A 16,766-nucleotide genomic window follows, 5' to 3' on the forward strand; every position below is an offset into this window, starting at 1 on the left:
GTAAGAAAACTTATTTTGCCCTGTTTGGGCTCAAAGGAGTATTAAGGGGAAGAATCAAGGTGACCTGAGTGGATCATTTTAGATCAATGTTTTTAAATCACAGTCTAAGATGACCTGAGGTGTTTTTCATGTTAGTCCCTAAAGTGATCCATAATGCTAGAGCAAGTCATACCAGTGTCTCAAAGAAGTATCCAGGAAGCTCATGGAAAACAGAAGAGGCAGAAAGTGGGCGAGGAGATTCCTTCTGAACGATCTGACTCCTGTCAAGGCTCCTTATTGCCATCAAATGATTGCTTTTAACACCTAATGTGGCTGAATCCTACCATCTCAGATCAGAAAGAATAAAGAGACTATCTTGAGACATTGGGTAAGACGAGTTGTCGAGGGCAGGAAAAGCCAGAATGAGTGAGATTATACTTGAATCCTCACTCTAAAAACTGTTTCTCTCTCACCCACCCTTAACCCATTCCTATCCCTGCCACTGTCGCATTGCTCTGAGGTGCAAAATGACAAAGATCTGTTAATTTAGAGAAAAGTAGATACTCAGAAGCATTTCTGATGACAGTAACTAAGAATAAGTTGGGAAATTTACAGAATCTTTTAGCCTCTTGAAGTGGCCTTAGGGCCTCTCAAAGTTTGAGGAACACTGTGCTAGAGAAACAATCTTTAAGGTGACACTTATTGGGGTCAGGGAAAACATTTTAAGGGATAGGCTATTAAAGACATATCTTACTGGACCACAAAAGATTACCAAGTTCTTTATTAAAGGTTAAATCAATTACGAATCTCCCTCTAATACCCACCTAGAGGTGACCCCATGATGGAGCAGGGAAGGTCCCAGAGACTCTCACAAGCTAAAACACTGTAGCAAACCAGCATTTCTTGAAGCTTCCTCTGCAGTGGAGCAGCACAGGGCCCCTTTGGGCCATGCAAAAAGCACTAGATGCTGGGAATAAAAACGAGTCACTGAATGATGAAATCTAAATCACTGCAAAGATGATGCCAAGACTTTATACTCTATTGACTTTATAGCTTCTGTTTTAAAACTGGTTCCTTTCCCACCATCCTAACCAAGCCAAATAGATTTGGCCAGAAATCACAGTCAGTTCTGAACTATTTCATGCACTCGCCAATGATTAATCATCTTGAATAGACAGTTAGCCCATAGGGTAAATGAGATGGGTATTTCCTGGAGTCAAGATTAAAGAGCTTATCAGAATTTAATAAAGCGTTTGCTCTTAGCTGAGATGGCTCTAAAGCAAAGACTGAATACTTTCCTCACTATTGGCTGTTAGAAAAAGAAAACATTGAAAATTATTTTTCCATTCTTACAAATAAATAAGTCAAATAGTAAGTCTTGGGTTTGACTAGACTGTAGCTCTTGAACTCTGGCATCTATAGCAGCACTGCCCACTAAAACCTTCTGTGATAATAGAAATTCTGTATCTGTGCTGACCAATAAGGTAGCCACTAGACACATGTCACTACTGAACACTTGAAATGTGGCTAGTGTGAGTGAGGAATTAAATTTTAAATGTTATTTAATTTTAACTAATTTAAATTTAAATACCTACATGTGGGTAACAGCTACTGCATAAGGAAAGTGCAGGAACAGGTTTGTTAAGTCCTGGGTTGCTTGTATAAGTTTGCGTTCTGACCAAAAGCATCCAAAAGACTTTGGCTTTAGGAATTAGAGCAGCAGCAGGATACCAAAATAATTAGGGTATGAATTATAGTTCTCTATTACACATATCAATTATGGTAACCAATACCTATTATATAGGTAAGAAATATCACATCTTCTACCATTTAGGGAGCACCCTATTACCAACAGAATGAAAAGGAATCTCTTTGTTAAAAGCAGTTCACCCACTGTTGAGGGTTCACTTGCTTGAACCATACCTAGATTAGTATTTTTCTTAAATTTGACTGCTTAGGCTATTTATAGCTTAGTTCCTTATTATCAGGTAAATTGCCAGATAATTTTTATTGACTCAATAAGAATATCTGAGCACCTATTATACTGTCCCATAATGAAGCCAAACATCATGTCTACCACATCACCAAGCACTAAAATATCACAAAAGAAATAGGACAGGCAATAAAATATAGATCAGGGCTTAGCAAACTTTCTTTAAAGGGCAGACAGAAAAAATTTTATGCTTTTTGGGCCATTCAGTCTCTGTCACAAATACTCAACCTGTACGTTGCAGCATGAAAACAGCCATAGACAATATGTAATTGAATGAGCATGACTGCGTTCCACTAAAACTTTATTTATAAAAACTAGCAGTGGGTTGCATTTGGCCCCCAAACAGTTGTTTGCCGACCCCTAAGATATAACATTGATTCTCAAATGCTACTTACCATCAAAATCTCCTAAATAATTTTTCTTTAAATACAGTTCTGAGACCCATCTGCAGAGGTCCTCATTCAGTAGTCTCTGAGTGTGGTCTGAGAATCTGTATTTTCAAAGGCTCCCTACGTAGTACTGATTAACTTCTATGCCTAGAAACTAATAGCGTAATTGAAAGAATGATATTGAGAGTCAGAAGATGCTGGTTAAAGTCTTGTTTCTATAACTAACCATCTTGAATAAATTACTTAATCCTTCCAAGCATCAGTTTACTCATCTGAAAGACAGAGACAATATCCCACAAGATTGTACACACACTCATTCATTCAATAAATATTTATTAAACTCCTTCTAAGTGCAAAAGCTTAGTTAAATGTTAAATGTTAGGGGAACAAGGTAGACATGGTTCCGAAATTCATGGAGGCTGCAGTTTAGAGATAAACAGTAGTATTAAATAAATAATAACACAAAGAATCTGGCACAATTATGATAAATTTAAGTTAATGAGGTAGTACAGGTTGCCCTGAGAATGCAGAACAGGGAAATCTAATCCATACTTGGGTCAAGGATTATTGTGAAGATTACCATTATTAACTGATATTTTATAATTTACAGAGTGATTTCAATTATTCATTCAACTGATGTTTGAGTATCCTCTATGTGCCAGACACTTTTTCTAAGTGCTAGGGTAAGGCAGGAGGTCCCTACCCTCATGGAATTTACATTCTGGTGCATGATGAGGCACAATTAATACACAAACAACTAAATAAGGTAATAAGTGATAAGTACTTGAAGGAAATAAAATAATGTGATGTGACAGATAGAGACTGGGAATCCTCTTAGGTGGTGAAGTTATGGACAGATGCTCTACACAGGAAACATCTGAGCTGACACCTTACAGATGAGAGAAAGCCAGTCATCTCATCTGTATTGCTGAATAATGCTTATGAAAGTGTTTTATAAACTATAACAAACATACCACATGATAGTTACATTTATTATTAGGAAATAAGATCCCTGCCCTGAGGAGACTTACAAGCTGCATAGAAGTACCTTAAAAAATTAGAAGTCCCCTAAAATGTAAAGCACAAGAGATCCACCAGCTGAACGCATTAATCCCTTTCTCTAATATTCATTCATTCAACATATGTTTATTGTGCAACTACTACTATATGCCAAGCCTAGTTCTAGGCACAGGTGATACAGCGAAGAACAAAACAGCCAAAATCTCTGCCCACATGGAGCTTACATTGTAAGGGGGAAGAGAGACAATAAATAAATAAACAAATAAATACAATTCAATTGGTCCAGAAGGTAACAGGGACACCAGATAACAACTGTACAGTTTCTGGCCCTTTTCAAATAAAGAAAAAATAAAGCAAGGTAAGAGGGAAAAAGAGAGTGTGTGTGCTGTTTTAAGCAGGATGGTCAAGAAAGGCATCTTGATGAGGTGATATAAAAGCTGAGATGTGAATGGTCCCTCTAGCCTCTGCTTAAATAATTTCAATAATGAGAAACTCATTATTTGGCTATGGTTCAATAGCACAAATGGATAGATTTTTAACCGTTAGAATCAGCCAAAGTCTGCCATCTTCTAACCTTTACCCACTGGTCCTAGACATAATATATCTAATCCCCTAAATATGTCCCAAATCCCTCAACTTTTCCTAATTTAACATGGTTATGTCAGGCACCTCCATTCATGCTGGCTATTGTTCTGTCCACATTCCTCTACAAGAACTCTACTTTGTTCCATCTAAAGTGTGGAACCCAAATTCTTAAGAGCAGTAAAGACAATCATAGTCTTTAGATCAGAAATTGGACTCCAAGATTACTGCCTGAAAAGTGGTCCATTGTTTATGTGCACCATAATTTACATAACAAAAGTATTTGTTAAACACTATTGATGGTCATTTAAGTGTTTTCTAATTTTTTTGGTTTTGTTTTGTTTTTTTGTTTTTGCCGTATGTTGCGGAGCACAGGCTCCGGACGCACAGGCTCAGCGGCCATGGCTCACGGGCCCAGCCGCTCCGCGGCATGTGGGATCTTCCCAGATCGGGGCACGAACCCGTGTCCCCTGCATCGGCAGGCGGACTCTCAACCACTGCGCCATCAGGGAAGCCCCACTGTTTTCTAATTTTTGATGTGCATCTTTGTGTACATATTGTTAACATCTTTAAGATTATGTCCTTAGGGCAAATTCCTAAGAGTGGGATTAATGGTCAAAGAGTATGCATATTTTATGTTTTGATACAACAGAATTCCTACCAATAGTGCATCAGAGTATGTTTCTTATATCCTTGCTAAAACTGTTTTAACAATTTCTATAATTTTGATAATCTTATCAGTGCAAAAACCAAACACTGTTACACTTATATTTGCAATTCTTTGACTACTAATACAGTTGAAGATCTTTTTAGCCTTATTAGTTTATATTCTGTTTTTGCCATTCTTCACTGAGGTATTCTTTTGTTTTCTCACAGATTCTAAAAGTTCTTTGTAGATTGAAGATATATTAGTCCTTTGTCATATATGTTGAAGACACTTGTCTCAGTCTGATAGGATTTGCCTTTAAATTTCTCAGTCTTTTATTTTATGACTTCTTGATTTCATATCATGCTTTCCTCACTTCAGTATTATAAAAATAGTAACCCATGTTTTCTTCTAGGATTTCTAAAGTTTCATTTTTTTACATTTAAATGTTTGATCTATTTGGAATTTATTTTGTGAGACAAATGAGGCAAAGATACAGCTTTCCTTTTCACTTTTGTTCAATAAATGTGCTTCAAATTCACTTATTGAACAAATCATTTTCTCCCCATGGATTTGAAATGTCACCTTGATTATACATTAATTTCTTATATACACTTGGATCTATTTCTAGACTCTGTATTCTGTTCCTCTCATCAGTTACTCTCTTCCAGCACCAGGAGCACTTTGTTTCATATAATTTTACAATCAATTTAAATAGAGCAAGTCCTTTTCATAACCCTCAACCCTAGGTTTTCTTGGCACTTTCAAATGATTACTTAGTTTTGGCATAACCAGCACTAATAAAACCCAGTTATTCTAAAATGTCCAAAGCTAAGTTTATAAGATATACAGAAGTTCATCCTTAAAACACGGTCCATAGGCCTTTTAGTTCAATAGCTTGACGTTTTTCAATGGATCATCTAAAGATAAAACAGCAAGCCAAAAAAAGAATTTTTACTTTACCTGTCTTCCCAAAACAAATCCCACCATTCCCAATCTTCTATAACATCTTATTCACACCTTTATTTCCATACTCTCTATATCATATTATCATAATTATTTATGTAAGGTCTTTATGGATTGAGGATATCTTTTATGAACTTCAAAAAATCTTCACTGTTTAACCCAGTGCCTGAAACTTAATAGAGGCGCCATAAAAGTTTGAAAAGTGAGTGAATGAAAAGAAGCAAACCAGTAATAGTCCTACTCTTTTCTGGACTAGTAACATCACATCACACCTGGGAAATTAAATGTTCTGGGAGCTATACTTTGAGAGGGATAGAACAAAGCAAAGCCTAAATGGTGACCTAAGTGATGAAGAGACACAAAACCATGTCACATGAGGACCAGCTGAAGGAATAATGAACATTTAGCGTGAATAAGAAAGCAAAGTCTCAGAGCCATTTCTTCATCCATCCATCCAACAAATATTTATATTGTGTATCAAAGCACTGTGCTGGAGATACAACCATGATCAAAATACTGTTCTTGCCCTCACAGAGCTTCAATCTATTGAGGGATAGAGATTAAACAGCCGACTGTAATAAACTGGGATAAGTGCTACCCTTGGAGATGGAGTGTGCTATAGGAGGGTTTGTGGAAGGATTCCCACAGGAAGTAACTGCTAAGCTTCTGGTTATAGTGTAAAAGGATATGCAGGGAGTCAGCCAAAGAGAGAGGGAATTCTTTTGTTGTTGTCGTTTCAGACAGAGAGAAAAGCATGTATGGAGGCCCAGAAGTGAGAAGCAGTTCTAAACCTGAATCTTTTGGTATGGCTACTGGGTAGATAAAGACAGTTTAGAAAAGAGGTTGTCGATAAGAGCAGTGTTCAGGTTTCGGAGAGTCTCATATACCACACTACTGAGAAGAGGAAGCACAAAAGGGTCTGTGGGAGGAGTCACTCTGTCTGCAGTGTGAAGAATGGATTCGAGGAGGGTAAGGCTGCAGGCAGAAGACTAGTTAGGAAGATTTTCTAATAATCTAGGTATGAGGTGATGGTTGCTTGAACTAGGAAAAGTAACAGAGTGGCAGTGAGAAAGCAGTCCTTAGAGCTGCTTTCAAATAACTAGAGGCTGGTGAGTGAAAAACCGGCTAAACCTATACCGTAAGGCTCTAAAAGTTATAGGAAGGACTAATAGAATTGACAAAGAAACAGATTTTGGCCCAATAAATATTTGTCTAAATACGAAGTGAGTTGCTTGGGGAGTTTAAGACAAGACATTTTACAAGAAATACAAAATGCTGGATTTTGAAATGTTGAGTCAAGTTGGATTATTTTAAGGCCTCTTCCAAACTCTGAGACTCTAAAAATCTACTGAATTTTCTTTCAGTTTGGTATTTGGGACTACCCTCTATGCTTGATGGACAAAATGAAATATGCAAGATTAATTTACCAGAGGCTGTGCCTGGCTGTGCTACCTCTACTCTCACAAGGAGAAACATACTTTCAAATTTTAGTATCACTTTATGTACTTCATGTTGAATTGAGTATCCACTTTGCACAATTCCCTGTCAACGGAACAGGCTGTTCACAGCACACCTTAAATGTCACTGAACTGGAACTGCTACTATCCTTCACATTAGCAACAAACCCCAAAACAGCAGCAGCTATCACTGAGTGCCTTCTGTTTGCCCGCACCATGCCATACTATGTTCACTATTTCCCCTGTTAAGTATAACCTGAAAAGTAGGTTTAAGTAAGATGGGTTTTATTTAGGCTCAGAAAGGTTAAGTATTTTTCCTGAAGTCACAAAACTGGTAAGTGGGGAAAAGGAATTTGAACCAAGGCCTGTCTGATTCTTCTGTCCATGCTTTTTACCACACACCAGTACCTTAGAAAGCTTGAGGAAAGTTTTAAGGAATTATAAAAAGTGACTATCATTTATTGTTTATCAAGTGTCAGGCCCTTTACCTGCATTATTTCATTTCATTCATTTCTTCAGCTCATATTCATAGAATGCTTCACTTCAAAGAATGTCACAAGATTTGACTTAAAGTCTGAGGATAGTCGCTGAACAAATGAAAATAATAATCCTCCAAAGTTGAAAAGTATTTGAGAGTTTTTAAGATGTTTTCACATCCATTAGCTCATGTAATCTTCTTAACAACCCTGTGAAGTAGGTAGAATGGGATTATTATCCCCATTTACAAATCAGAAAACCACGGATTAGTGTCACAAAGTTACTAAGTGGCAAAGTTGGCTTTCCTTGTCTAGTGTTCTACTACTTTACGTTACCTTCTTTGTCAGTGGGCAATGAAAGTAATATGTTACTGGAAGAGAAGGAAAGAGGGAGCAAACAGAAAATGATAATAATAGGGCTGAACACAGGAAGTTGCAATAACAAAATATAAAACAATACTTCAACAAAAGTTAATGAAGGTCTCAGGATATTAATATTTAAGGAACATGCAGAATTTTAAAGGACTCTAAGAAGTTAAGACTGACATTTATATAGGAACCCTGAAAGCTGATTGAGAAATATTAATATTAGTTTCATTTCTAAAATCCTAGTGCGGAAGTACACTATTCAGGGATGAAAACCAAATGCAGTATCAGTCTGACTCCTGTTGTTTGATATTTTAATATTTCAGTTTTTATGTAGTTAAAAAATTTAGAAAATCTTTAGGTTTAATTTCAGTTCAATATATCTCATGAATAATTTCTTTTGGGAAAATCCCAACGAATTCTGATTTATGGACAATGGGGGTTTGTTTTGGCTCTGGATTTACTAAATTAAGAAGTAACTTCCAGTTTGGTTCAGTTCCCATTCCTTCTTGTACTCATGTAATTAACCACCTCTCTCCCTTTTTGTTAGCGTGGTCTGTGGCCTCCTGATAAGGAGAGTTTGCCATGACAGCAAAGATGAATTATGTGGGCTCATTAGGCAGACAAGAGCACAGGATTCACTAGTTCATGAGACAGAGACACATGGAATTCTTTACCTAGTTACAATCTAATCCCTGGCTTAGTAATTCCCCATATTTAACAGAAACACACAAAAAAATATCTTACCTAGCTCCAGGATGTCAGTAGCTTCTATTAAAGAAAAAAATGTTACAGCATAAGTTATCATGACAAACACACCAAAATGACAGAACAGTGAAGTTCTGGGGTAAAATGAGGGCTTGAGAGTTTGTGTAGTTCAACTCTCTCATTTTAAAAGATACTCAGTTCATTACTAGTAGTTATGGAAGTACACCACCCAATTCTGCCTTACTCTTAAAAACGATGGAAATCCAGAGAGGATAAATAACTGTTCTTAAAGCTATGAAGCTAATTTGAGATTGCCTGGACTCAGAATCTAAATTTCCTGATTTCACGCTCAACACAAAGCATATTGCGTTTGATAGGTACCTCTACAAACTATATTTGCTTTAACCAGTGAGTTCTTGGTACACTCAGACCTCTAAAAACAAAGGTTTTATGGTAAGAGATGTCAAATTAAATTTTTCCATGCTAAATAGATTTATTCTTACCTTGATATTGGGATGCTGACTCTGATAGGTGACCATATTTATGTTTTCTAACATCATTCCAGTCTATTACTGCAGGAAGAGAGAAAACAGTCATGTAGAAAGAAAGTACAAGATTCAATACTTCTCCAATTCAGCAGTATGTTGCAATAGTCTTTGATAAAATAATCAACTTCTGAGATTCTAGTCTAAGGAAATAATCCAAAATACAGAAAGAGGTTTTATTTAAAAAGCTTTAATATTGTTTATAATAACAAAAAAATTGGGGTGGAGGGGGCACCTAAGTGTTCAAAACAGAAGACTGATTAGGATACTGCAATACATTTGTCACTTGACAAAGTATTTTGCAGCTGTTACATTTTTACAAAGCCTAAACAATAAAATGGGAAAATGTTTAAGTTATAACATTATCTGGTAAAATATGGGATCAAAAATTATATTCAAGGAATAATCACAATTATGTAAAAAACTGAAACCAGAGAACGCCTATGTTACGGACTGAATTGTGTCCCCCCCAAAATTCATTTTGAAGTCTCCTCATTCCTCAGTACCTCAGAACGTGACTGTATTTGGAGGTAGGGTCTATAAAGAAGTAATTAAGTTAAAATGAGATCTAAATTTAGGGTGGGCCCTAATCCAATATGACTGGTGTCCTCATAAGAAGAGGAAATTTGGACAGAGACAATGATAGAGAAAAGACTATGTGAAGACATAGGGAGAAGACAGACATTTACAAGCCGAGGAGAAAAAACCAACCCTGCTGAACCTTATCTTGGACTTGTAGCATCCAGAACTTTAAGAAAATAAATTTCGGTTGTTTAAATGACCCAATCTGTAGCCTTTGTTATGGAAGGTCTAGCAAACTTAACACAACCCTAAAAAGTTATCGCCAGGAAAAAAAAACAGAAGTAAATACAGCAAATATAAACAAATGGTTATCTTTGGATGGTGGTACTGTTTTTCTCCCCTTTCTAACCTCAAATACAAATTTTCTATACAGAGTATATATTACTTCTATAATGGAAATACCTTTTCCTTGTTTGAAAATTTAGATTCACCTACTGACCCCACCACTTTCTCACCATTATTACCCATCATGTTTTCACTTCTCTTCTTACCCAGCTCAGTTTCCATGGTTCCTCACTAAAATCACTCCATGGCAAATACTCTTAACTCCTTGCCACCTCTTTTTTTTTTTTGTGAAACTTGCCTAGTAAAGCCTCAACCCTAACTCTGGTTAAAACCACTTATCCACCTATATCATGCCTAGTCCAATAGCTCATGAGTGCTAAAGAAAAACAAGTGCAAGCTTACTGGTCTCACCTTAAACTCATGGCTACAATTCTCAAATGCTACTTACTTAACACTGTCCAGAAATCAAGCCACACTTCCCTAATATGTTTGCTTTTCTCCTTTCCAAAAAAATAAATTCATATATTTTTCTCTCTCCTCATACTACAAATATTCCCTCCTTCACCTTCACTCTTAGGAGATGACGTTAATTCAGCGTTCATTGAGAAAACAAAAATAATAGATGAGAACCTTCTATATGCCACTCATTTCAGGAAGATTCAGACTTGATCTTGTTTAGTGGCATATCCCCAAAGCATAGTATAGAAGCAGGTGCTCAGTTAATATCTGGTGAAGGAATGAATCTACTTATTCATCATTCTTTCTGATTTTTCTTCTGCTGCTGTGGATGAAGCGTCTCTGTTTTTAATCAACAGTCCACCCTACAATTTTTCTCCAGATCCCATTTCCTCTCATCCTCTTAAGGACTTTGCAAGTATTTCACTTCTAACAGAGCATTTGCATAAGTATTCTTACTGCTCCATCATCTCCTATCAAAACAAACACACAAAAACCCCAAACAAACATGCTCTCGCCCAACCTTCTCTTAATTCCACTTATATGCTTCCTGCTATATCTTTCAATTTCTCTGCTCTCCTTCATGGGAAATTAAGAGTCGTCTTAAAGGCAATAAGTTATTGCCTCCTCACTTACTCACATTATGTCCTCATTCAAATAGGGTTTTACTGCTCAGCACTCCACTGTGCTTTCTTCCAAATTCATATTTCCAGCACTGGCCTCTTCTTGGAATTCTACGCTTACATATATGTACAACTACCTTTAGGCCACCTCTACGTGGTTATCAATCGGATATTTCAAATTTAACATGGCTGAAACAGAACCCTATCTCTTGCCAAGCTGTTCTCCTTTTTGTCTTCCCCAAACCAGGAGATGGCATCTCCATCACCTAGCTCCTCAAGCTAAAAATCCTTGAAATTATCCTTGATGTCTCTATTTCCTCTACACTCAAATTCAATCCATCAGTAGTTTCTGTCGGGCCATATCCCAAATCCATCCACTGCTCTTAATTTCACCACTCACACTCTAGTTTAAGTCACTATTATCTCTTATCTGGACTGTTACAACAGCCTGCTAACTTGTATTCCTGCTTCTACTCTTGCCCTATTCCAACCTATTCTCCACAGAAAAGTCAGAGTGAGCATTTCAAAACACACGACAGATAATGTCATTTATCTGCTTAAGGACCTCAAATAACTTCCCACTGAGTGAAGGGTGCCTTACAAAGCTAGGCAGGATCTGGCTACTGCCATTTCTGTGATCTTGTCTGTTATGACTTTTCCCTTTTCCACTACACTCTAGTCACACTGGCCAGTGTCCCACTCCAAGTGTTTGCATTTTCTCCTGGTTTGATGTCGCCAGTCTTTCTAGTAAACTGCTAATGTTTGTTCTTCTCTAAATCATGAATAAAGATTACAAACTTGATCAGGCTTAAAAATTGCTGACAGAGACAAAAGATATTAGGGTATCATAACTGAATTTGTGTTTAAAATTTTTCATAATTATTTTAGGTAAGGAAAGAAATGATGCCGTGAAACACTATGCTAGACCTGCTCTGTCCAACATGGTAGCCACTCGCCATATGCAGCTGCTGAGCACTTGAAATGTGGCTAGTGTCATTAAGGAAGTAAATTTAATTTTGCTTTAATTTTTATTAACTTAAATTCAAAAACAGACATTTGGTGCAGTTATTGGGAAAAATTTTTAAGTGTGTTTGGAACAAAACTGGGTATGAGAATCTAGTTTTTCAACGATAGATTTTTTTGAAATCTAAATACAGATCAAGTATTTCTGATAAAACTTTAGTGTCTGAATTGACATTTACTGTAACTGTAAAACATATACCAGATTCTGAAGACTGAGTATTAAAAAGGGAATATAAAATAGCTCATTATGTATTTTTATATTGGTTACATGTCAAAATAGTATTTTAGATATAGTAGATTAAATAAATTACTAAAATTAAATCCCCCCTTATTTTTTCACCTTTTGCAATGTGGCTATTAGAAAAATCTAAATTACATATGTGACTTACATTGTATTACTATTGGACAGTGCCATGTTGTCCAACTGTAGTTCAACGTGGCTGCAGCAGAAGGCATGCAAAGTGTATGATAAGAAAAGTGAAATGTGGTCAATGTCAGTGGCTATAATTTTTACTATATCTGAGAAAGCAGATCTACAAGCAAGAAGCCAATGGGCAAGAAGCAGAGGTGAGGGATGGAGGAGAGAATACACTAATGGCCCATGGGACCTTGGTTCTGGAGGCTCATTAAACCCTTGTTTTCCACATGGCTTGGTTGTTCAACCTGCTTAGTAATTAAAAGAATTCTAACTATTTCAGATGTAGAGGTAGAAGAAAAGGCTTTACAGAAAATATGATTTTAGTGTCAAGTGGAAGAGCAAGCTTCATTTAATCTCAGACAAAACAAGTCATCCCACCTAAGTAAAAACCAAGTAAGGGTTAAGACACAACAAACTAGAAAACTGTGCTTAAACATAAAGAGATCTTATCTTCAAAGATTTCTGATAAGGTTCTTAGTTTCTACAATACTAAAATTTTATTTAGAATCTAAACCCTGACGTTTGTAAGGTCGTTTTCTACTAAATTCAACTAATACTATTAAAAAAGTGACTATAAAAAAAGGCAAGAATGCATACCTTCCAGAAATGACAAGTTTTAATGACATTTAAGAAATATAATACAAAATGTCTAGCACAGTGCCTAACACAGAGAACAAATTCATTAAATAATAAGTTTTCCTTTCTTTCCTTTCTTAATAATAATCTCTAGTCTGGCTGAACTGTTACTGAAATATTTTTAGGTATTTAAAAAGCAAAACTTCCAACCTCCTCTCACAACCTTGAAAACTGATGCTAATGACAAAAAAGACATCATGGTTAAAAGAAAAAGATAACAAGTGACATAATTAGTAGTGAGGAATTCCTTAAATTCACTCCTTGCCAAGTCTCTTAACCCCTCTTACCTCCAGGATGGGGTAAAAACATACTTACCGCTAGGTTGCATAGTCAATGGACTAAAAACTGGTCAGGGAGTTAAGAGGTTTGGGATTTACCCCTGGATCCACCAATACCTTGCTCTGACCTCTGACAAGTCAGTTTCTCTGTATGTTAATTTCTCCATCTGTAAAATGGGGGTGGGAGGAAGGGGGACACTTATTACCCTGTAAAGGACTGAGACTTTACTGGTACTAACAAATTGGACTACATTATAAGAAAAGTAGGACATTTAGATATAATGTTTTTGCTTATTAGAATATCTCAGGGTTGGATAGTACTTTATGCTAAGTACCACGGGTTAAATTGAGCTAAGCCTCAATATTCACAGAAATAAAAAATATAGATATTTGAGAATGGACTTGAGGATATGGGGAGGGGGAAGGGTAAGATGTGACAAAGCGCAAGAGAGGCATGGACATATATACACTACCAAACGTAAGGTAGATAGCTAGTGGGAAGCAGCCACATAGCACAGGGAGATCTGCTTGGTGCTTTGTGACCGCCTGGAGGGGTGGGATAGGGAGGGTGGGAGGGAGGGAGATGCAAGAGGGAAGAGATATGGGAACATATGTATATGTATAACTGATTCACTTTGTTATAAAGCAGAAACTAACACACCATTGTAAAGCAATTATACTCCAATAAAGATGTAAAAAAAAAAAAAGAAAGAAAGAAAAAATATAGATATTTGGTCCCATACAAATACCAAATTTCCAACTAACCAGGTTAGGCCAAAAAATCAAAAGATACTAAAAATACATTAACACGGTGTTATAAACTGAATTACGTACCACCCCCGCAAATTTGTATATTGAAGTCCTAATCCCCCAGTGTGACTGTATTTGGAGACAGGACTTTTAAGGAGGTAACTAAGGTAAAATGAGGTCATAAGGGTGGGGCCCTAATCTGATAGGACTGGTGTGCTAATGAAAAGGAAGCGGTACCAGAGATTGACTGGTCTCTGTCTCTGTCTCTCAACCACCCCCGCCACCAACACATACAGAGAAAATGGTCAGGTGAGGACATAGCCAGAAAGCCAGAAGGTACTCTGTCTATAAGCTGAGGAGGGAAGTCTCACCAGAAACCAACCCCGCTGGCATATTGATCTTGGACTTCTAGCCTCAGCAGCTGTGAGAAAATAAGTTTCTGTTGTTTAAACCACCCCACTTGTGGTATTTTGTTATGGCAGTCCAAACACACTAATGCACATGGTCATAGGACAAATGAAGCTATAGCATTTCTTTGAGAGTATCTCATATAACACTATTCAGTTTTCAAGTTGTCCTAAAGAATCCTCACTCTTCCTTTTACTACAGTCTGATTGGTGGTAAAGTAGAGCATAACAAAATAAAAACAACAAAAGAAAACCAAACTGGAAGTTAAAATTTTATCCTGCTTTGAATCACAAGACTATTTTCCCTTGACGAATTTAGGCAAGTTGTTAATTGCACTGAACCTGTTTTTTCTAAATCAGTAAAGTGGGGATGCTCATCCCAATGTTACTTGCTTCACTAGGTTGCTGTGAAGAGCAAATGAAAAAATGGCTTTAAAAGTGCATAATAAAGATAACAGGGATCATTAAAGGAAAACTTGCTGTTTACTACCTTTCTCAGAGGGAAAGCTCAGATCCTGACTAATACAATGTATGTACTTATAAAAAGGACATAGGACATTAGAACCTCCTGTTACTAGTTAGCTCCTATGGATTCTCATATTCACATATGGATTCTCTAGTAATTTGCTAGAATTACTTCTGCTCTGTCCTTTCTCCCTTTGGCCTCCTCTTCTGCAGACTGGGACCTTTAAAAACTTTGGTAATGCATTCTTCTCAGGAGAAGTAAAAGTGCCTGTATTTATTCCAAAAGACAGTTAATGACACTAAGAGGCTGGAGTAAGAAGAGTAACCCGAATCCTTAAAATGGATGTGTCTGGAGCACTGAAACATTTAAGAGAGTAATCTCTGGAATTCTAGAAAATATACCCTCTTTGATTTCTAAGAAAGGAGCACAAGAGCATATTCTAGTAATATCTAAAGTAATGCTGTCCAATAGAACTTTCTGTGATGATGGAAGTGTTCTATATCTGTGTCATCCAACAGGTAGCCACTAGCCACATGGGGCTATTCAGCACTTGAAATATGGCTAGTGTGACTAAAGAGTTGCATTTTTAATTGTACTTAGTGCTCCCTAAACTTAAATAGACACATGGGGCCAGTGGCTATTGTATTGGGTAGTACAAATCTACAGAACATAAAGACTCTGGTATTTCTGGAAACACTTGAGGGAAAGATAACATGTAGTAGAAAAATCTACAAGGCCATGGAAGCATCCTTTCAAAATGTGATAAAACAAGCACAATAGAGCATCCCCCGAAGCAAGGAAAAGTCAGAAAAATTCTTCATATGTTATATTAAGAAAAAACTTAGTTGTAAATTATCATTGTATATTAACAACAGCAATAATACTAATTATTAACATTATATAGCTATTATTTTTAAGTGTTTACTATGTACCGGATATCGTGCTGAGTATTTCAATAACACCATCTTGTTGAATCCGCACTAGTATGATACCACTTAGTATGGTATCATTGCCCCTTTTTACTAATGAGGAAATAATATTCAGAGAGGTTGAATAACTTTCTGAAAGGTTACAGTCAGTAGAAAGGACAGGATTTGAACCTGAACTATGTTCTTAACTACACTGCCTTCTCCTCAAAAGCAAAACAAAACAAAAGCAAAAAAAACTAACAAAAGATAAACCTTAACAAATGCTTCTAACATAAAACAGCCCAGCTTGGACAGTCTACCCATTTTACTACAGCAAAACTGAAGCACTGATGCTTATGAGCTTGATCTGGACGCTGAATAATATGAGGCATATCTGGGATTTAACGAGGTAAAACTCGATTAGGTGGAGGACGTCCATAGGTACCATGTTTCAAATATTCACAGAGCTTGGAAAATGTAAAAGAAGTAATGCAGGCTTACATGCACATACTAATGAGACAGTGGGGATAGGCAGGAAGGGAAGAAGGGAACAGGGAAGGAGGAATGTTTCCCTCAGAAATGAAAACTGGAAAACAGAAAAATCAAATGTACTTCTGAAAATCCACTAAGACAAGACAGAACTGCATCAGTGGTAGAGAGCAACTGTGGTTTTAATAAACCATAATCCTAGGCTGATAAGCAGAGATCAAAACAGAAAAGCTGGAAGCAGAACACCTGTCCCACTGTGGTCACGGAGGACAAGCTACAGGCAGGAGACAGAAAAGGGACTGGTCTGGGTTGTGCCAC

The 16,766-nt window shown here is 36.8% G+C and overlaps 1 protein-coding gene across 8 annotated transcripts in view; it reads right to left on the bottom strand.

Annotated features, from left to right (window-relative positions):
- SCMH1 (Scm polycomb group protein homolog 1) overlaps positions 1–16,766 on the bottom strand; it is a 193,037-nt gene that overhangs the window by 125,689 nt on the left and 50,582 nt on the right. For 2 of the 8 annotated variants that reach the window (XM_032651217.1, XM_032651226.1), the window contains exons 3-6: positions 13,466–13,595; positions 9,086–9,154; positions 8,622–8,645; positions 7,521–7,718 (exon numbers count right to left, since the gene is read on the bottom strand). In XM_032651217.1, coding sequence (XP_032507108.1) covers positions 7,521–7,526 — 6 coding nt within the window. In that variant the 5' untranslated portion in view covers positions 7,527–7,718; positions 8,622–8,645; positions 9,086–9,154; positions 13,466–13,595. Of the gene's footprint in view, positions 1–803; positions 947–7,520; positions 7,719–8,621; positions 8,646–9,085; positions 9,155–13,465; positions 13,596–16,766 lie in introns of those variants that run through there. The other 6 variants (XM_032651177.1, XM_032651184.1, XM_032651200.1 and 3 more) reach the window with 5 other exon arrangements.

The sequence above is a fragment of the Phocoena sinus genome, chromosome 1 (assembly GCF_008692025.1).
Source record: "Phocoena sinus isolate mPhoSin1 chromosome 1, mPhoSin1.pri, whole genome shotgun sequence".
In the NCBI taxonomy this organism is placed as follows: domain Eukaryota; kingdom Metazoa; phylum Chordata; class Mammalia; order Artiodactyla; family Phocoenidae; genus Phocoena; species Phocoena sinus.